The 21,995-nt window shown below is 46.8% G+C and overlaps 1 protein-coding gene across 1 annotated transcript; it reads right to left on the bottom strand.

Moving 5' to 3' along the window:
* Window positions 1-10,596: 10,596 nt before the first annotated feature.
* On the bottom strand, window positions 10,597-18,354 carry LOC128279022 (hornerin-like). Its single transcript, XM_053017743.1, has 6 exons — window positions 18,193-18,354; window positions 13,545-15,995; window positions 12,225-13,268; window positions 11,745-12,119; window positions 11,126-11,671; window positions 10,597-11,031 (listed from the first exon to the last, which is right to left on the bottom strand). Exons 1-6 carry the CDS (start codon window positions 18,352-18,354, stop codon window positions 10,597-10,599), a joined length of 5,013 nt encoding a protein of 1,670 aa, XP_052873703.1.
* Between the last annotated feature and the right edge of the window lie 3,641 nt (window positions 18,355-21,995).

Genomic DNA, 21,995 nt, shown 5'->3' with positions numbered 1-21,995 from the left:
TATGTTTTGCGGGTTAGTTTGTTTGGTTTACCACTTTGCTACTTTTACACATCCTCCTCAATGGATCGGCTGCTGTGTATAGGTTTAGACTTGGTTTCGGTTTAGTATTTAGTGCTGTATTGGCCACCCGAAAGCGATCGATCGTTTTCAAAACTCTTTCTAATGTGTCGATCATTTAGCTTTACTCATTATATCAGACAATTTTCTTGTTAACATTCACTTTTCGCGCCCACCTACGTGTGGCGCGGTGGCGCAGTTCGTTGACCCGAGAGGGGTCAAGCTTTTGTTTAGTTTGTTTCATTAGCTCCTTAGTTCGACTACTGTAAGGTTCTTCTACAGACTGGAGAATTGTATCCTACACAACTAAAACTGTCCAGGAGGTCAAACAAAGCTAGTTTTGCCGATCTCTTCTACAGTTCCTACGTGCACTGTTCGCAATCGGATATTGCAACCCCCAATTGGCCCAGTCTTGAACCAGTTGAACGGTTTGGTTTTATATTACATTAATTCTGTCCGGTTTAGCTGAAGAGGTGTAGTTGTACCTCTCGATTGACTAAATGGTTCGTTCGCTACGAGTTTTGATTGTTTTTTCCTTCTGTTTGTATCTGAAAGTTCGTTGCATAGGCCACTCAAAGTAATGAAGTATTAGAAACAGTGTCGCACTATAGCTTGCGCTTCTCTGACAATCACTAAACAATGGTGAGTAAATGTAAAACATTTTGATATCGCATCGGCTCAATCTGTTTGTGTAACACTGTGGTCTAACGTTCTGGGAAGGTTGAGAGAGCAAAAAACATGTTCCATAATGGACCATAATGACTATCCTTAGTCAAGACTTTTCAATTCGGTTGCTTCCAAACCTAAACCATTAACCAAACCGGTTTGGAAAACAATTGCACTGGCCCTTCCATCGTTGCACGGGATAGCGAAACCAGTAAGAACCATTTGTCTTTTAATTTCTGCATTACATCCAGAAAAGGTCCGGAAACACAATTAAATGATCTCTCTTTCTCTCTCCCTCTCTCGCTCTCTTCTTCTCTCTATCTTTCTTTCTCCCTCTCTCTGTACTCAACAACCCGGCGGCCCACATCAACGTGCCACGTGTCGCGATTGCGAATGCAATATTCTAATATTTTGTCGTCTGCCCGGACGTGCTCCGCTGGTTTGTTTCGCATGCCGAATCAGCAATAAATTACAATAATCTTTCAGTAAAAGTACTCAAATGGTGTACGCATTTTGAAACAAATGCTCTCACGATTAATACGTTTGTCTGTTCACATCGGTGCCTGATGGCGAGCAAGGATATAAGCCCGGACACCGTAGTCGCCGGAACACTATTCCGTAGGGTGCACCACGTTTTTTTTTTGTCTAATTTTTTTTGTATCATTTTACCACTTTTACTGCGTTCCGGTTTGCTTTTTACATTCTCACGCAAGGAATTGATAAATTGCATTCAATAAAGTGTTTATCTTTGTTTCGTTTTATTCTTTTTTCTTTAGTTTTAATCCTTCTTCTATTACTTCGGCCGATCGCTCGACATAGTTTTTTTTAAGTATTTGCTTGTTTCTTGAATGTTGATAGTTGTTTAACACATCGAAACAATTCTATAAACAGCTCAAAATATCGTTACCAAGTTTCTAATGACCTTGTTGCGAAACTTTATCCATACTCTTCAATGTTTTGGTGTGCTTAAGTTGGTATACCGGTCCTTCATCTTTTTTTCTCATTTGCAGATCATAAATAATATTTCATTGGGTTGAAAAGTTTACAGAAGACGTAGATTGATAAACGTGTCTTCAGCAGTATTTTTTTTCTTTATCGTCCTTTTTGTTTATCATTATGAATCACCCATCGTGCCAAAAGTTGGAAGCTGCGCTATTTCGGTAATAGTCGACAAAATTCCAGCAATTATACCTAGCAGTAGAGAACCATTAACTATTAGGTGCCCCTTCGCGGGCCCAAACACACCAACGTAACAACGTAACGGACAGAGTATGGAGAACCTATTGACTTGGAAGTTGGAAAAAGGACAGCATCAGGCAAAAAGTTAACAGGCCCATGTCCGTCGGTCGGTTAAGCAAAACGGTTAATTTTAACGACTAGTTGAGATTTTTGTCTGTTTTTAGTAGATAACAGTTGTTTTTGTTTTTAATTTAACTTTGAGACTTACACGTTAGGATGGCTCGCGTTTTGTTAGGTTAGGTTTTTGCTTTAGTTAGAGGGAGTTCAAGATAAGAGCGTAAAAAACATGGAATACAGTGGCGATGTGAGGCAAACGTTTTGTAGTAAAGTACGTGATCAGGAGCACAAAACTTCTTGGGCTCGTGTTAGATAATAATCTCCCGGCACCGTAGTTGCTATGGCAACGCTTCGCAAACGGCTACGCTACTAACTATTGACCATTGCCCTTCGCGGTAAATTACGCATCCCGAGTGCACGCTGTCACGGATTGCGGCGGTGTGCCTCGAAATTCTTCCTCTAAATATACTCATTCTTGTAAATGTTTAAGCTTAAAAATGTAAATATGATAAATATTGATTTAAATTTCGGGATGTTGTTTGTTGCAAGTTGTTTCGTCCCTCCGTCTTCAGCCTCAGCCATTACTACCATTATGTTTCCCCCTTGATTTAGCGAATGTTTGTTGCAATGTTATCTCAATGTTTGCTTCTATTCTTTTACTTCCCTTACACACTGCACAAGAGAATGCGGTTCGTCGTCAAGTATGCAAATTTATTTGTTGTAAAATTTATGTTTTAGTTGTTATTAATGTTTAGTTTGTTTTCTTTTCTTTTTTTCGCTTTCGTTTATTTTAAACGCATTTTCGTACTATTTTGTTTAACAATCATTTCAATTGAATCAAAATCCATTTACGGCTCACGGCAATATAGGGTAGTTAAGCGTGGGAAAGTTTAAATGGTTTTTTCATTTGCTTTCATTTGTTGGTTTTGTTGGTTGGCTGTAATCTGTAACCATTCGTCTTCCTTTTATCTTCATACCTCACGCGCGCGCACACATCTTCCTCCTTTCTCTGTATTGCAATAGTTTTGTTTTACGTTGCTCCATTCACTTCACTTTGTATACAAAATAGCAGGGGAAACTGTAAAAATGTTAACTAATGTTTATTTTTCCTCATCTCGTCTAATATTACGTGTATGCCCTTCGCTGCACTCGATTGCCACACTTTCTCCTGGGCCCGTGGTGTATGATAAATGTTCTCGGAATATATCGTTTCAGGATGCTACCTTTTTGGGGGGGTCATGTTGGGAACTGCAGGTTACTACAGCATTACTCCGTGTTTGCCGCCGTTACTATTGCTACTTGCGTTTCTAGGATCAATCCATTTCCTTGGATTGCTGTGATTTTTGTCAGTTGCACACACACACCTGCCCTTGTTAGCGCGCTCAAGCTAAACACTATACTATTCGCTCACGTGTTACTTCCCACTATATATGTAGTATATTTATTTTTTGTTTATCGTTAAATGTTAATTGTTAGTGTCTGTTTTATAATATTTGCCCTCTACGAGCCCATTTTACTAGTTTCGTACCGTTTATATGATTGGTTGGTTAGCTTGGTTCAACATTTGTAATTTGGGATATTAGGTCCTGTCGTGTGTGTTAGGGGTACATGCACGTGGATATATTTTAGTATGTATAGCTTGAACTTGGTTGTCTTTTTGGCTTCTTTCTTCTGATGTGTGGCCGCCGGTTACATCCTCAGGACAGCGCCTCCTTAACCACTTAAAAAGTATGATGCCACCTTCCATTAAACTGGAGGATCAGCGAATGTTAACTCTAAATTTCACATCACAAGTTCGAAGGAAATAATTTCTCTTTCTACCCACCACTGCTGCTCTACTTGATTTTAGAGAGCTGCACATGGCGGGTTCATTTGGAGCTGCTGTTCAAAGTGATTTCGATTGAAGTTATCCGGAAGAAAGGGCTTCCGAACACTTCGGGACTCCAGTGTTTAGTCGGTCAGTGTAGAGTGTTTGAACGGGGATTAACACTGTACTATCTCACTGTCTCTACTTTACCATGAGGCTGACTTCTTGTGCCCAGAAAATCGTACAGGAATACAGGCAACCAAACGTAAATGTTACTTCACAAATATTACGAACGTTCTTCAAAAATCGGTGTACTCAAGAATTTTATCTTAAAACATGAACCGCGATATAAGGGAATTGTAATAAAGAGACTAACCTCGAAACATATCACAACTGGTTCGGGCATGGCTTTGTGGTAAATCCTTGAAGCACTTCGACAGTATTCTTAATGCTAACACTAATTAGCATACAACACAGGGAACCATAGTGGTGTTTAGCTAAGAGGAACGGGGAAAACAGCGTGCTATCAGCATTGTTAACAAGTGTGCAGCAACAATGAGACCATGGTTGTAGCAGACTAAACACAATCTAACTTGTGGCCAAAATAGGAGACGGCGACTAGGGCTGCTACTTAGTTCGATTGTGTAGTTGCTTGTATTGCAGATTTCTTTTTTTTCTATTTTACTACAAAACACATTAAGCCGTCACCCTACAGTTACATCTGATCTATGAAACAGGTTTGTCGAACAAGTTGATTATTTCGGCGTAAGTTGTATATAGCGCACGTGAAAGTTAACTACAGTATTGAAAAGGCACTTTTACTCTAGTAGCAAAACGGAATACAGGTTGGTTGGTGTGTTGCTGTATGGTTTTGGTATTTTAATGTCGAGTGTTCATAGCATTCTAGAGAGGGCCTTATCATTGGGAGGATTTTCATACACAAAACGATGCCCGTCCCGGGAAAACCGTGGAAAAACGAATGGTAAATGTTCAACTAGTTAGTTATGTAATGAAAGACAATATAAGAAAACTTAACACCTGTGAAGAAATCGCCTGGGGCCATCAGATTGCCTGTAAGCAGCACGTACTTCATTGGTTTCTTTCTAATTCTTCCTACTTTTAGCTAGACACCGTAAATTGTGATATAGTTTGTTCCGTACGCCCCTCTAGCATCTTACAGTGGACAAAGTTGGTCATTTTACTGTTTTGTTGCTTATATTCACCGAGACCACTAGCTTCGCTAACGTTGGCCATACGTTGGTTTTCTTTTTCTGTATCTGTGTTTTTTTTTCTACGCTGTATAGAAAAATTTAACAAAGAACAATAAGTATCAAGCCTATACACTTTACTATGATGTACCATTTGATGTGTGTATGATTAGGTTTAGTTGGTTGAGTTTGTTGCAGTTTCTTTTCCTGTTTCGTTACATTTCTGGTATGTTTCATTATTTTGTTTTTGATCTATTTTCTTTTGCAATTTCCTCTACGCTTATCGCAAACACTTACGATTTAACTATTCGATACGAATGTTGCCGTTGAATGGTTCAAACAAACGGTTAGCCGGGGCCCGGCACGCACGTGGCGTACGCTGTCCAAAACAGAAGTATTTGCTCCAAACCGAAGTTCGATTATTATTCTTCTCTTGTTGTTTTTCAATATATGCTCGATACAAGCAAGATTAAATAACCGTGTTGCTCGCCACGCCTAGTCGCCAATAGACAAGAGTCTGTGTTTTGTCGGCAATTTCTCATAAATTATAAAAAAAACAAAAATAAGCGCCATACACAAAAATGAAAGAACAAAGAAATGTGATATTTAAAAGAAAGCTAGAAAAAATGGAAGAACATAAAGGGAAAATAATAAAACCTAAATAAAAACACAAAACTAAACAATTTCAACACCAGTAGTTCTTGTATTTTCGTCAAATTAATTAATCGGTAAACCAGTTTTGCAGCAAAACGCAAAACTCTGTCGCGTAGCATACCATCAGCATTGTCTTCTTCTTTCCTCTTCCTCAGCCCTATCATTTTGCTATCTCTATGTCTCTCTCTCTCTCATTGCGCCCTTCATTGTCTAGATAAACGATAACAAGAAAAAAACTAATATCGAGATACACGCTACGCTTTTGAAAACGAGATTGTCGCAAGCGTTGGCCAAACATTCTTACTGCAGAAGAATATACCCATCAAGGGGCCAGTAGCGTTTATAAGTTAACCATTTCACAAGATTGAAACAATAGAACGATATAGTATGTATGTATGTGTGTGAATTGAATTAAGAAAAAAGCATAGCAAGCAATAACTGTGTATAAGCGTGACGCAGACGAGAATTTCTCATCGAGTCCGGTAATATATAAACAATTTATCTTTTTTAAGTTATCATATGGTTATAAAACAGTTGATCAACATTAAACGTGAACGGAGAGCATAGAACAAACGGTACAAATGTTTACGCTGTGCTGCAACGAGCAGCATGTATTTGAGCTAACGGATTTTACCGTTTAAGATAAATAGCGAAGCAGAAACAGAAGAAAAACCGTACTAAATTACTATACCGGTAAATACGAACGTAGTAAGCTTGGCGTCAACATTTAATGTTGTTTCAGTAACGTTGCCCATCATCGGGGTTTCACCACTGTGGCTTCATTGGATCGAGCGTGTCAATCTATCAATCGCCATTCGTGTATATTATTTAGAGATGGTAGAGAGAGTCCCGATAAAAAAACCCAAACCAAAAAGAAAAATTAATGAACAAATAGCCATATACGCTACCGATAGCATATGTGAGAGAAAATATGAGAGTATGTATATAGCAACTGGTAACTTACTGCATTAACAAACGTGCAGATTATTAAACGCCGTCGTGCCCCTAACATGGTAAGAGCCAAACATGAAAGTGATGCCCTTGACTGCCAACTTTTGAAACTCAAACTTCGTGCACGCCATTTTTGTGTTTCTTCATGTTATGTGCACGCACTTTTGAAAACGTTGTTCCTACATGCAACGTTTGGTTTTCGTAGGAATTATTACTTGTCTCCAGTCGTTACCTTATACAGTTTCTTAGCCATCATCAAACTTTATATATGGATTTTTTCCTTGTGAATATTAAAAATATAACTATATATATGTTTTTCCATATATGTTTTTATAGATATTTATATATATTTATACATATATATATATGTATGTATATATATATATGTATATTAAATGTTAACTCTGTTTCTTCCATTTACCATCATTTATGCCCTCTTTAGCGCCTGCCATGTATAGGGTTGCATATATATATAAACGGTTTAGGTGTTCTGTGTCATATTTTTGTTTTTTGTTTTTCATTCGCTCGCTTTCGGTCGAGTGCTCGAATTTGTCTGTTTTTTTCTGTGTCTATTTGTGTGTGTGTGTCTGTTTTTGCGCTTTCGCAAAGCGATGATTGTTCGAAAAGATTTGTGGCTTTCGTTTCGCATGCATCATATTCTACGATGCCTTTCCGACGCTTGCGCACCTTCCTTAACTTTGCTAGCAAAAGCCTGCTGTGGTACTCTTTCTACCGAATTTCTACTGACGTACCCTCCTTCTGGTTAGTAAACTACTATTGAAGCTAAATCATCTAAACACTATCTACATCGCTTTATGTGCTGCTGCTGTTGCCATTACTGTCGTATGTCGGTTTTGAATGCTAGTAATCTAGCTGTCGAGTGCACGATCCACACACGGGCAACATCGCCCCATCGTACAGTGCGATTCAATTGTTCTTCTTTAACTATTGCCACTTATGCCATATTTAATTTTATTAACCCCGTTTTTTATATGCTGCTCTTTCTCATCCAATCGTTGCTGGAATCATTAAATTGATTCAAATTGCATGCTCTTATAACAAAAAAAACCACGACGGGATCTGTGGGTCTCCCGACCGAACCGGAAAAAAGGTGTAGCAGACTATGTTGCTATTTTTCCCTGACAATCTCTTTTAACTATAATAAATATAGATATATTTATATATGTTTTTTTTTTGTTTGACGAATGTATACCATTCACGATGAACCCATTGGGTTTAGAAAACAAAATTGCACCACCCTTTCGCGTTCGACAAACCGAACGACTCAATTCGCCACTTGATAGTTGAACATCACCGGTCTAACGGCAAAGGACAGCTTTATAAAAGCCCCAATCGTTCAACTGACCAAAGCGAAACCAACGACGATCGAGCTCATCGACCGCAAAGAGGGTACTGCTATTTTACAGCCTGAAAATGTATAGTAAATGTACGTAGGTCGCCATAATCCAGAACGGAGCCCCTGGTCTGATCATGAAGATTTGTTTTCAAGCTGTCCTCGTAGTATCGTAGCTTTTAAGCATGCCTACGCGAGACTTTTTTATCGCTTCTCCCACGCGCTAATGCAACTATCGTGGGGCCAATCAAGTAGCATGAAAAGGTCTCACAGCGCAGATCGGATCGGCTCGATCACTGTCCCATGACGGTCGTAATGTCTTTCTTGTGTGTACAGTGTGTGTACTTCATTCGCTACTAAATCATTTGTTTCGTTTCGTCATTTGCAATATTGATTCATTTGCATTTTCGCCAGTTGACCACGAAAAATTGTTTCGGGTAGACTCGCCGGCATACGCCCCGTTAAGAAGAAAGAGGTGGGTTTTGGCTATGCGCCCTTCGAAGCGCAGCGTCTTTTTTGTCTCTAGTTCCTTACGTTGTGTAAAACCACAAAATAAGGGAGATGTTAGCGGAAACCCTTACCCTGCGGGTTACCGGATCAAGCTAATGGCGCAATGCAGTGCTTTAGCTAAAGAACCGATGGCGCACCGATCTCTAAAGCGTGGACAGATTGGACGTGTTTGAGTGTATCTGGGTTTACAATTTTACTAATCCTCCTACTAATATAAAAAAAACACACCCGTATCCCATTAGAAAACCAAAAACCATTCGAATCAATTTAAGAAATAGTTTTAAATACGCATTTCTGCGAACGTTCCGCGGCTTGCTCCGTACTTAGTGCGTCGCTGGGACAAAAAAGCGACTAAAAATTAACTAATTATCGATTACAGGCACGCCACTGTAGTACACATAAGAGAGGGGTTTAGTAAATTTTCTAACTTGCGATCTCGAGTAGAGTATTATTTTGCTAAATTGCAACATTCATAAGCAAAAACCCAAACGTTGTTTTGCTAGCAGTGTGGGGCAGGGAGAGGTTTCGCTACCTTTTTACATGCTTTAACTAACTATACGTAAATATAAAAGAGTAACAATATGTTTATCCGTGTTCGTTTGTCTTAACATTCTGTTTTGCTGGCGGTGCATGGGAGTAGGTCGAATGCCACTCTTCGTTAAGCGCATCCGGTGCTTGGCTCTTCGCGTGTGTGATAAAATAGTAATAAAATTATCGATTCCAGACCATGTACTAATCCTACGGCTAAAAGCTTTAGAAGCGATTGATAATATAGTTAAAAAAAGAAAACATTAAACAAACAATGAATGCGGCGACCCGCCGAACGTGATTAAACAACACTATCGTATTATCAGCACAATAATATGTTTTTCTGTGCTCCCTTTGCACGAATCTACAGAAACAACGAAGAGCACACGGTGTAAATGCCCTCTTCGTGTCACAGATGTCACAGTGGCGTCGAATCAACATCATCCCAACCCATTGGGGTCGCCGCTAAAGGTAGTTAAGTTTTAACAATAATAAAACATTCGGTTAATTGAGCTAAAGATAGCTAAATGTTAAATAAGAATGCTTAGCATTGCATCTGGATCATCTCATCGTATCGTTCCCTTCTCGTTTATCTTCGGAGCTCAGGATCAGTTTTCTGCCACCGTTGCAAACCAACATTGACTATGCAAAAAAGACAATCCACCACCGAAAATACACTCGCTATTAACATTCACACAGCACTTGTGTGCGAAAAGCATAGGTTACAAACTCTTAACGCTAAACAACTTATATCAACACTAATATGTCAACCGCTACAGGAAGCGGTACAAGCAGCAGGAAGAGGTATCGTCACGGAGAAAATTCTGGCTGCAGCCGCGGTCTATGGTTTGTGTGGTGCTCCGTATCGATACCCCTCCCTGCCGCGAGACGTTAAAACGAAGCCAAACGTTAGGTGCATTAGTTCGATTCCGCGCGCGTTCGTTTTGTCGCTTAAGTTGCTGCATATCATAAACGTACTAACAAACAAATCGGTTTTTGTACCCTAAACGTTCCCGGAACGTTGTTATACATTTTCTCCGTTCACTTCCTTCTCCGCACCATCAGAGTGCATTTCTCCGAAAGAGCATTTACTAAGAATCTCTAAAACCGCACAGCAGAAGTCGAATGTTTAAACACATTTCCTGTTATTGCGACGTGGCGCACAAATTGTTCCTCTTTTGTTTCGTACGGAAAAACCAAGCGGAGGTTTCAAATTCCTTGTGGAAGGAGCAACTTTACACACCGCCGCTCAGCATAGACGTGAGCCAACGTTTTGCGTAACTACTACAGTATAAATTGAGACGGTTAATAATCGACTGCAGAATAAAGCATAATAATAATAGTAAATAAAAAAACAGTACCCATACAACAATAAGCTGTACTCGACAAACCCATTAACCATTTCGGTGCCGTTAGTTCGATCGCACGTGATCGTATCGGTCAAGGGCTAGGCCCTGTGTATCCCTTCCTCTCTCTCTCTTTCTGCACTACTACTATTGACCGCGCTTTCTACGCTTCGATTAAATCATACAATTCGCCCACAAACCACCTGGCTGCATCCAGCATTATATACCGTTCTCGTCGAGCTGCAGCTCTGTCTCGAGTCTTAGCTCCAACTCGCGCATATCATCCGCAATACCCGCTTCGTACGAATCTTCACAGCTACCGTTGCCCGTGCTGTTGTTACTGCTAACACCGATGTGCGTGCCACCACCGCCATTATCGCAGGCTCCCGCCGAACCACCACCGACGGTGTCTACTACCGCACCGAGCGCTGGCGATGAACCACCTCCCGTCAGTCCCGCCGGTTTCAGGCTGGACAAATCCAGCAGGTTGTTCCACATTGAGGCGGCAGCGACCGTTGTTGGATCGATGTGCAGGTTGAGGCTGCCACCACTGGCCGGTGCCGTCGTACAGGAGGAGGCTGCTGAAGGCGAGGACGATGAGGCCGATGTCACCGACGCTAGCATGACGGTCGTCGGGTTAGTGCGTGGCTGGCCCTACAAGGCATGGGACGATGGGATGAGATGGAGGCAAACAACGATTAGCGAACAACCCTTGAGCGATCGTCGCGCCACAAACCCGAAAACTTACACGAAGATCAGTCAGATCCTTGTATGCGTTGGCTTTGCGTTGCTCCTCGTTGCCTGGGGACGTCGGTTGGCTGCTGGCAGTGGTCGTTACATTCAGCATCTCATGAAGTCGTCCCATTTCACCGTTACCATTGCACCGACCCCCACCATCGTGATGCTGCTGTTGCTGCAGACCAATGCCGAGCGCGGCGTAGCTATGGGGCAGCTGCTGCTGATGATCGCTTGCTACTTCTCCTGGCCCTCTTAGCATACCACCAGCGGCAGACGACGGATTGCCGTACATTGCCTTGCTGCTGCTGCTGCCCATGAAAGTGTCCATCATCGTCTGAAGCTTAAAGGGTGTGCCGCTACCGTTGTTGCACCCAGCGTTACTGCCTTCCACCAGCTCCATTTGATCTCCACCGGTCGATGGTTTGAGACTGGATAGATCGAGCAGATTGTTCCACATGCTGCCCGGTGTCGGTGCGCCCGATGATACCTCCCCGGCGACAATCGACGAAGTTGACAGCATCATTCCCGGTGCTGGTGACTGCATTCCTGACGCCAGCTGTAGAGGAATAAGAATGGGATACTCTGATCTGTTCTAAACTTTGTTCCTCCCCCGGGGGCGATGTATTTACCTTCATGTCGCCAATCTTACGATGCTCGTCGATGTTGGTACGATCGGCAGCGGCAAGTACTGGCGACGAGCAATGGTCCGGCTTGATCGACTCACCGCCGTCCGGGGACGCGTACGGATGCGTTGTGTACGGTCTCATGGCAGGCGAGCTGCCGACGAGCGATTGCAGCAGGAAGCCAGTTTGCTCACCCGGAGCAACCATTGGGCCGGCCGGCGGCTGCAGTGTATCGACACCGCCCGAAGGATCACCGCCACAGCAATCAGCCGATCCCGCACCCGTCGGATGATCATCGTAATCGAGCACCCCCTTCTTCTCCACCGCACGCAGATCGTAGTCGAGCGTGTTGTTGTTCGGTTCCAGTGGCGGCGGGAGTCCCTTTCCACCAACGAGAGCCGACGACGACGCCGGTTGCTGATGCTGCTGCGCTTGCGACGGGTTGCTGCTGTGGTACGGATGATGATGGTGACGGTGATGGTGCGCCGACGACGTCGATGGATGCTTGTGGTGTTGCGCTGTGGCCACGTTGCCACCGGTGGTGGTGCCGGTACTTCCCGTGCCGTGATAGAATGGCGACGAAGCTGCCGAACTGCTGTTGGTTGGCGAATGTTCACCGATCGAAACGGAACTAGCCCACCAGTCGCGCCCCCCGATGCCGGCGGTGGTGCTTCTCGGTGTTCCAGGCGGCCGAGGCGTCAGTCCTAGATCGATACGCTCCGTACCGATCGGATTCATGCGCGAGATCGGGCCGTACTGGGCGGCAGAGCCAAAGTCCTGCTCCGCCACCAGCAGCGCATCATCGTCCGCCAGCAGCGAGTCGGAGCGAATGAACGTGTCCGGTTTAACCGGAATGGTGCCACCGCTGCCGGGTGCGTTCGGTGCCAGACCGAGATCGCTGAAGTGCTGATTGAGAAGTTGCTGCGTGAAGGAAGGCTTCTTGCCCGCCGGCGCTCCATCGAACAGCATCTTCGGGAAAGCGTACCCCGCGTCCGGTGGTGGTGGTGCGCCGCCACCGCCCCGTTGATACTGCAGAGGCATCGGGTGGAAGATACCGCCTGCAGCACCGTTGTTGCGTGACCCCGGACCGGCTCCATTCGAGACCGTTGGATCGCCGGGATAGTGCGCATGAGCTGGTGGTGGTGCTCCCGTCACACCATTACGACCCGCACCCGCAGTATACGCCGACATGGGTCCCGCCGCCGCTGCCGCATGGCTGGCTGGTGGCCCCACCATGCGACCAACGGCACCGTTGTGATGCTTGTCTTTATAATCGGTGCGCGCTGGATGCTGCGGAGGTAGCTTGTGAGGGTGCGGGTGATAGTGTTGACTATGATGATGCATCATAGGTCCAGAACCCGCACCGCTGGCACCGTACTTGGAAACCATCCCCGTGGGAACTCCGTGGGGAGACACCGAGCTGGCAGTCGCTGGCGTGTTGGCGATGGGCGCGCCACCGCCTCCCGGTTGGCCACTCTTGCCGAACGGTGGCGCCATCAGAGGATAGCTTCCCTGCGGCGTTGGCGACGGCTGCGAGTGGGGCGAGGAACCGGACAAATGGGGACCACCGACGATGGGAGGGTGCTGCAGTGACCCACCCGGAGATGATACGGGGGCCGCACCGGCACCTTCCCATCCACCGAAACCTGCTGCTCCGCGGCGTTGCTGCTGCTGATGTTGTTGGCCGCCCTGGTGCAGGCCAGCCTGGTGCTGCTGCTGGTGGTGCTGCTGATGGTGCTGCTGATGGTGATGGTGCGACGACGGGTGGTGATGTTGATCGGTGAGGTGCTTCTCCGAACCGGAAGCTCCGTGGAAGTCCGTTCCGCCATGTTGCGCCATGCTTTGGCCACCGTGGAACGGTGCATGGTGCAAAGAGGTAGCTGGTGGAGGTGGCGGCGGTAGCGGGGGGCCATGATGTTGCTCCAGACCGGAGTGCTGCCCCGGTGCGCCGCTCGGTGGTGGTTGTTGCGGTGCTGTTGGCGGATAACCGGAACCACCGGAAGCGCCCGCCGGGAGATGATGGTGGTGGTGATGGTTACTATTGGCTCCGTAGTGATGGGGAAGCATGCCCGGGTGAGGGGGGCCTCCCAGGTAGCCACTGCTGCCTCCGCTACCACCTCCAGTGGCGGGCCCTCCGCCCGACACCATGTGATGGGGCGGACGGTAACGCATCGAAGCGGCGTTGTGATGGTGCCCAACGCCCTGAGACTGTCCCGGAGGGCCATGGTGAGGTGGACGAGCGAGGTGATAGTTCATTCCGCTGCCTCCTCCCGACGTTCCTCCATGTTGCTGCTGCTGCTGCTGATGACCGTACCCGGTTCGACCGCCGTTCATCGTCGATCCGGATTGATTCGCCGAACCGCCGCCGAGCGCGTGAATGGACACACCACCTCCTCCTCCACCCATATGGTGTCCCGGGCCGTTACTGCCACCACTGGCCCCACTCCCGAGCGGGGTCTTGTCCACCATCCGGTGGTGGTGACCCATCGGTGGTTTTTGATAGCGAACCGGAGACGCTTCCTCACCCGACGAATGGTACCCGTGCGAGGAGGACGAACTCTGATGCATCGCTCCACCACCACCATCGCCACCGTAGTCCATCAGGCGGTCCGATCGCGGTCGGTTAACCGCCGTCGCCGTACCACCGGCCTCTTTTCCGTTCGCCAACGGAGGGCGCAGCGCGGCGCCATGGTTCTTGCGCAACTTCGTCCGGTACTTCTCCAGCTCCTCTTCCGAGTGGGCAAAGGTACAGTTCGGTCCGCGGGGGCACGTGCCGCGGTGGTTCAGGTCGCGGCACAGGCTAATCTTGTAGTTTCGGTTGTGCGCCAGGTGGCCCGCTTCCTGTAGCTTCCGGTTGCCGTGGTGCTGCACAAACTCCACCAGTCCGGCCACGACCCGCTTGACGGCCTGCAGCGCGGCGGAGCACTCCGACCAGCTCGGGATGTGGTTCTCCGCGTTCCAGTCGATCCCGGCCAGGTGCTTCAGGTTGCCCCGGAGCGGCGACAGGTTGGCCGGATCGCCCGTGCGCTGGAGCGCGATGATGAGCTCCTGCACGGACTGTACGAACGACTGCGGTGTCTGCAGCTTATCGTTGATGCTCTGCATGTGCGACTTGTGCGCGGTGTCCCCGTAAAGCAGCGAGGACCACTGATCGGGCGCGATCCGGAGGCCCGCCTCCGTCGCGATCTGCACGATCTGCGCATCGTGCTCGCGCCGCAGGGCGTCGTACGTGCGGAACTCCTCCTTCAGCTGCATCAGCGATGAGTCGCCCTCCCGCTTGGACACCTTGAAGCAACTGGCACGGTACAGCAGCTGCACCACGTGCCCGATGCTCGTCTTGGAGGCCTGCGAAAAGTGCGGCTCCAGGCGCTGCACCACGAACATCACGAGCACCTTCCGCGAGAGGGCCGACCCGTCCTCGAGCGCCAGCAGCACCAGCTTCAGCACCTCTTCCTGCATGGCCGGGCCGAGAAACTGGCAGCCGCGGGCCCGCACCGCCGCCCACAGGTTCGTGCTGAGCTGCTGCGGGTTCTGGTGGTGCAGGATCAGCTCCATGACCGTGCGCTCGCCAAGCGAGCGCGCGGCACGCAGCGACCGTGCCCGGCCCTCGTCCTCGATCAGCTGGCAGTTCACCAGGATCACCAGCTTCCGCTGCATCTGGCGGGACAGCAAACTAGCACCGCCGCCGCCGCCACCATTGCTTCCGCCACTCAGTCCCGCTGTCGAGCTACCGCCACCGCCGCCGCCACTCGTGGCCAGCGACGTCGCCGGGCATGGTTTCAGGTAGAGTGCCAGCTGCTCGATGCAGGACTTGGCAGTCTTGTAGCATTGCAGATCGTCCGCGTTCAAGCTCTGGACACTGGTGGAGCTCAGATCCGGGTCCGCCGCCGGGCCACTCTTGAGGCTGCCCCCCGGGGAAGCGGTACTACAGTTGCTGCTCGCACTACCATCGGAGCTGCTGTTGCTGCTACTACTGCTGGTGCTGCTGCTGCTACTAGCGCTACTGGTGCTGCTGCCATTACTGCTGCTGGTGGTGCTATTGTTTCGGCTCCCACAGACCGCTCCCTGAGAGCTCGCCCCCGGCGATGAGGTGCCACCATTGGCGAGCGCAGCAGCAGCACCAAGCGCAGCACCACCCCCTCCGTTTCCTTTGCTGCCATACGTGGACGACGAGGACGGCGGGACCACCGGAGTGCTGACTAGCTGCAGCAGTGCATTGTTGATCGGTAGATAGTCTAAATCAGTCGATATAACAGTCTGCAAAGAGGGGAAAAATAAGGAAAATTGTAAGTTTACGGTTGCGGTTGACAAAGTGTTTGGAATAAGTGGAACAAAAGTAACAATAATCTCTTTCGATAATTGAGAATACTGGGAAAAACATCGTTCAAAGCGGAGAGCAGAACCAAGTGCTTACAAATAAAAGACGTTCAAAAATGTGGTCCAACAACTAAAAGTACCTCAAAATATAGTGCTTGAATCGAAACATTAATTTTGGGTGTAACATCGAACATGTAACGAATTGGATGTAACATCGTCGTTATGCAAAACATAGTAGACAGAGAAAATTCAAGAAAATCACAGAAAATGCAAGATTGTTTTCCTATTCATTGACCATGCATTGCTCTCATGAGATCTTCATCACAATTAATTCTTTAAGGGCCGTTTACACGTTGCGATATATCGCTGCAATGCCTTGTATCGATTAATCGCAGTGATATATCGCAGCCAAGGTGGAGCGTCTACACGCCACGATGTACCGTTGCGATTTGCAATCGCAGATCTCAGTGTCATGGAAACAGCCATGGAAGAAACACTGTGCTTGTCTGCCTTTGGATTGTGCGTTTCGGTTACAAAGCAAAAAATAGAACGTACCAAGAGTACTAATCGGTCACGGTGGTCAAGGGAATGGCTTTTAAAGCGAGGCAATTATTCTCACGTTAAGCCCCGTTTACACGTAGCGATATATCGCAGCAATGCCTTGTATGAAACCAATTGCCACGATATATCGCTACGTGTAGACAGCAAAAAAGGAACAAATTGCTTGTATACGACCAGATTGGCAGATCAAAAAATTGAATGCGCCGAGCATCAATTTCGGTCCAATCTCCAAACGTCGCTTTTCGTTCTCTCCATAATATTTGCTGGCCTTATATTGGTTCATTCACTAGTTTCAAGAACTAATTGAAATATGTTTCATCCTTTTTAGCACCGTCGAATAGGAAGCAACGACCATTTTAAAACTGGCCAACAATAGTGACTCCATCGTGCTATCGTCGCTTAAAATAAATCGCTAAGCCCTGAAGGCTTTTTCCAGAGAATGTTAAAAAACTAAACGCGACTTTTTAAGCAGAACCAACTCAAAGGTTTGCGCTCAGGTTGATACAGTGTTTCGAAAGCCCAAATTATAACAAATTATACGGTTCACCACGATTGCTTGGCAGTAGCCCATTCGGTCGACCTATTTTTGAGTACATTTTCGATTGTATCTGGTCCTATTTCGGCAATAGCAACTTGAATTTGGGTCTTGAGGTTGTCAATAGTTGCTGCTTTGTTCGCATAAAATAAATATCGATTCTGACTGTCGCTGTATGGCACGTAGCGCCGTCCTGTTGAAAGCAAATGCCGTCCAAGTTCTCAGCTTCAATTTCACCGAAGAACCAATCAGTCAAAATCCGCACCAAACAGTCACTCGTTGGAGGTGCATTGGCTTCTCTTGCACGATATGTGGGGTTTTCGAACCACAATACTGTTTATTAACGTAGCCACCGAGATGGAAATTGCTTCAATGAAATGTGCTTTTGACGAATGAGTTGACGACCTACAACTTTGGAAATAAATGTTTCCTATTTCCAATTTTCTGCAATCAAAATTGTATTTGATACATAAATTGCATGAATTAACCTTTCAAATAAAATTTCAAGCATCGAACAATACTGAGCCGTTTTTTCATAACCAAATGAAAAAGTGCACGCTTGTTTGACTACCCTGATATTTGATATTATGGAACCTTAACATTTACTTTTGTTTTTGTAAGGCCAGTTTCGTTGGCCAGCATAGACACATCTGCGAACGTCGACTCTATCATCAAAATCAACCATAGTTCAACAGATCTGTTTCAGTGCTACAAGATGACTGTCAAAGTGACACGTAATTAACAACCGGAACCGACCGGACACAGTGGTATGAGTAAAAAAGAAGAGACAGTACGGTACTGATCCTTCCGGTAAAAACGTAAAGTAATACAACAAAAAGTTCGAAATTCTTAATATGGAAGAAGATACAAAAAGAATCGACACAACTCTCCAAAATCGTTATGAAAAGCATCAGCGAAAAGGCAACGAAAACTTCAATAAAATTAATTCCATAATCCTTCGGCACAGTAATTGTACCACGAACAGATTGAGATACTTCTGGAACCTGCAATATACAAAAAACCAACCATTCTAGGACTCACCTGATCGAAGGGGCACTGTCTGTGGTGGAGCGTGGCCAGACAGGTGCGACAGATGGTGTGTCCGCACCCTAGACTGATCGGTGGGCGCGAGTTCGCCGCAAACTCGTTGCAGCAAACGGGACAGCTGAGAAACTCTGTCCATTGGGGCGCCTGTATTGGCATTCTGAAACGAAACGGAAACGGAATTCGACGTAAAAATCAGATCACATTTTTATTGGCGACGGTCAAAAAGCGGCGTGAAAGCGGCGAATGGCCGCCAGTCAGCCGGCCATATCACGTAGGTGGTTTGAAGAAATACGTTCCAAAATACGAACGACGCTTAACACGCTGAAACGTGGCGGCCTCGGGTTGGGCCACCGTCGAAAAAAGAGACAAGGTCGTCCACAACCACCAGCGAAAAGCCGGATGCAGTTTAAACCGGATGGGCCGGAACAAATTAAAGCAGACCAGGCCAGGCCGGGACGGTAGGGCTTAAGCAACCGCGCGAGAGAAAGCATCATCTCACGTCGGGCCACGAATGTATGCGTGGCGACTTGCTTGCCCCCGGAAAGCTCAATCTCGACCATCTAAATGTCACGTATGTGTGGTGCGTCGTGTCCGGGTTGTGTAAAAGTGAGCAGCAGTTTGAGCAGACAGTCGAGCTGGCTTGGCTGGTTAAACCGGCCGCCGAAGGATTTGGCAGCGGTGTTTAATACGTATCGCGAAGTACTTCGTGAATGGCAACTGCTGATGGTTGACGTATAATTTTGGCCACGAGTGCAGGGCGCGTGTCTCACTCGATAGCGAACGCAAATTTATATGTTGTTGATTTGGAAGTTGATATTAAGAAGAGAAGGATCCGAAAATGTCACTTGCAGTCGTTGGTGACCTTAAAGCTCGGCTCAGTCAAAAGCGCAAATGTCAGCTTTTGAACATTTGCGTTCCCCTTTAAGTCCTGTACGGGATTGCCGGCGGGGGGAGACAGAGATGTGGTCTGGCCGACTCATCTCGTACCGTGCTATTCACAGTCAGCTACTCCAGCACGATGTTTGAAGTCATTAACCGTGCAGCCAGTCACTTCCAAAAAAATCCGATCTCCTTCACTCACACATGGCGCGATCTTCTTCCCCAGATACATTTTGCAGAAAGTCTTTCTCTCTCTCTGTCTCTCTCTATTCGTAATTCATACCGTCTCGGAGGCGGCCACCAAGGTGTCCGCTCCTTGTCCGCTGTCTATTGGCTCCCTACAAGTCGTGTGCACATAAAATCTACGCCACACTTCATCGCCCAATTTCATTTTCATTTCTCCCACCGATTCGCTTTCTACCAAACGGGAGGTCCGTGCCCGATCGCCCGGCCCCCTCGGGCACTCGGGTGTGCAGCGGAGCCCATGAGACCATGTAGCCCCCCTCCGCGGGCCAATATGCTGTCGATCTCTCGCCAGACCGGACGGCCTTGGGCAGCCACTGGCGATGGGGTAGCTGACTCGTTTTGTGACAATCCGCGCTCTCTAATGTTTCGGTAGCGCGCAATCAGATGGCAGCTCCGGCCTGTGTGGTGGTGGTGGTGGCTGCTGGCGATAATCGAATTTTCTACCCAACACACTTATCGCCGCTGCTTCTGTGAGAAAGCAATAGCCACTGAGATGATTCACTTTCGGCGATGAAGACGTTTGGCACGCCGTTCAAGTAAATAGTAGATGTCGTTAACAACGATCACCTTGGTGCTGAAGACGAGCACCTAGCGAACAAGAATGGATGAAATTTGAAGAGATAAAAAGGCAGAAAACCGAAGGAAACCAAAGACGGACACCAATATAGGCAAACACAACCGCACACCATTCCCCGGGAATCGAGAAAACAACGACCCACACCCAATTTGAATGGAACGTCGGGGTGGGATAGATTTGCGCTAATAATGATGTGCTCTTGCAGCAACGTGACACATTTTCCACCCTCAAAAACCATCAAAGCATGCGGCGGCGGGGCGACACACCAAGCAGACCCCACTCCGCTCTCTCTCGCATGATGAGGGTGATTTTTTCGTGATTAAAAATAGCCCCAACTGCGAGCATCAATGGCGACCGACCGACTGAGGGGCCGCGCGCAGGATGTAGCGGCGGCGTGTGCTACGGTGTTCTACATTCCACACTTCAGAACGAACTGTCGAAGCGCCCGGTGTGTCCCGTCCGGCCCGGACCTTGTTGCGGACGGATCGACCGACCACCATTCACCGATTCACGAACCATTTCGGGGCGGGCGGCCACTTCATTCGCTTCGATCGTGTTACATCAAAAAAAGAAATGTGAGCGCGTGACAAGATGGGACTTTTGGGTTCCATTACTTTCGGAACCATCGAACGCAACAACCACGAAGGACCTTTTCTCCTATGTAACTTTAAAAATGGTGCAATGTTTAGTTAAAAAACATTCCGCTCGCTCAGCGCTCCACTCTATCGGGCAACATTCTACATCTCAATGCCGACTTATATTTTTCACAATACTCGCATCTCGTACGAGATAAAAAACAGACCAAAAGATAGAGACTATCATCGTGGTGCTCCGAGTGTGTGCTTGTGTAAAAATAAAGTCACAGCGAGCCGCCTACCCTAAACAGAGGCCAGTCAACCAACACGACGCCCCACAACCGACCACAAACTTGTAGTAGTAGAGCAAAAAAAATAATAATAACAAAGTAGGATACATTTTTACAAACCTGATTCCACGAGGAGACATTACCAAGCACCTCACAACACACCCCACGCAATAGAGCGGTGTGTCGTTGGACGGCAACAAAGTTGCTATGCTTGCATGACAATCCCAAGCACACACACACACGGCCGTAGGCAAGGGATGTCACCGCACACACTATCGATTGCCTGGTGCGACGAGTGGTTTGAACTCGTTAACATGGCAACACATTAAAAAAAGGAAAAAAGAAAGCTCCTTCTATTGGGAGGTCCACTGGGCCAATGCGAGCTGGGGGGTTGTACAGCGCCACCACCACTGGCGTATGTTTTATGTTGGGGTGCTCATGTTTGGTACTCCGGTTGTTTTTTTAATAATTTGCCATCCGACGGCCCACCCGATGAAAATGGCCATAGAAAAACCGGTCCACCGATGACGACGACGACGACGACGATGTGACAATCCGTCAATAAAACCGGGCTTCTAGGATCGTCGGCAATGCGGCGGGGAGTCGTTGTACTTGTCACGCAGCCCACGATAGTCCACGGCCACCAAAAACTCGTTGTTCTCGTTTATCCTAAACCGAAACCCCCCCCCTGGCGCAGGTTGCTTTGATATTTGCCCAGCACATTCATTTGCTTTCGTTTACTTTATTTCGTGTCCCTTTTTTTATCCCTTTCGAAAGCACAAGGCTGTCTCACTCTCTGTTGGTAACATAACTTCTAATTGTTTGTACATGTTGCCAGTCCACATAATCAAGTCTAGTGCGGAGTGCACACTCTATAGTGAACATGAACTTGGTTCAAATGGCAATTAAACAATCAACATCCAATGTAGCGACCGACAGTGAAACTCACAACAATAGTCCTTTTTGTTATTAGTGTCAACTACAGAAAGTTCAATTAAGAATGCCACTGTGGGCAAAATGCTCCCAAACTAACTTCCAGTCAATACATCAGACTGAATAAAATTCTCAAAATGATCCTTAATTTATACTGGAGAACACCAACGAATCTTGTTCTAAAACTTGCTGGCGCGCATAGACTATCGTTAGAAATTAACAAACTAAAAAAGCCCTAATGAAAAGATGCAATAATTCCACAGATCCGACAATTCGAGAGCTAATTATTTGAAGCTT

Source organism: Anopheles cruzii, chromosome 2 (assembly GCF_943734635.1).
Source record: "Anopheles cruzii chromosome 2, idAnoCruzAS_RS32_06, whole genome shotgun sequence".
Lineage (NCBI taxonomy): Eukaryota > Metazoa > Arthropoda > Insecta > Diptera > Culicidae > Anopheles > Anopheles cruzii.
Note: the sequence above shows the minus strand (reverse complement) of the source record. Positions and strands in the feature narration are given on the sequence as shown.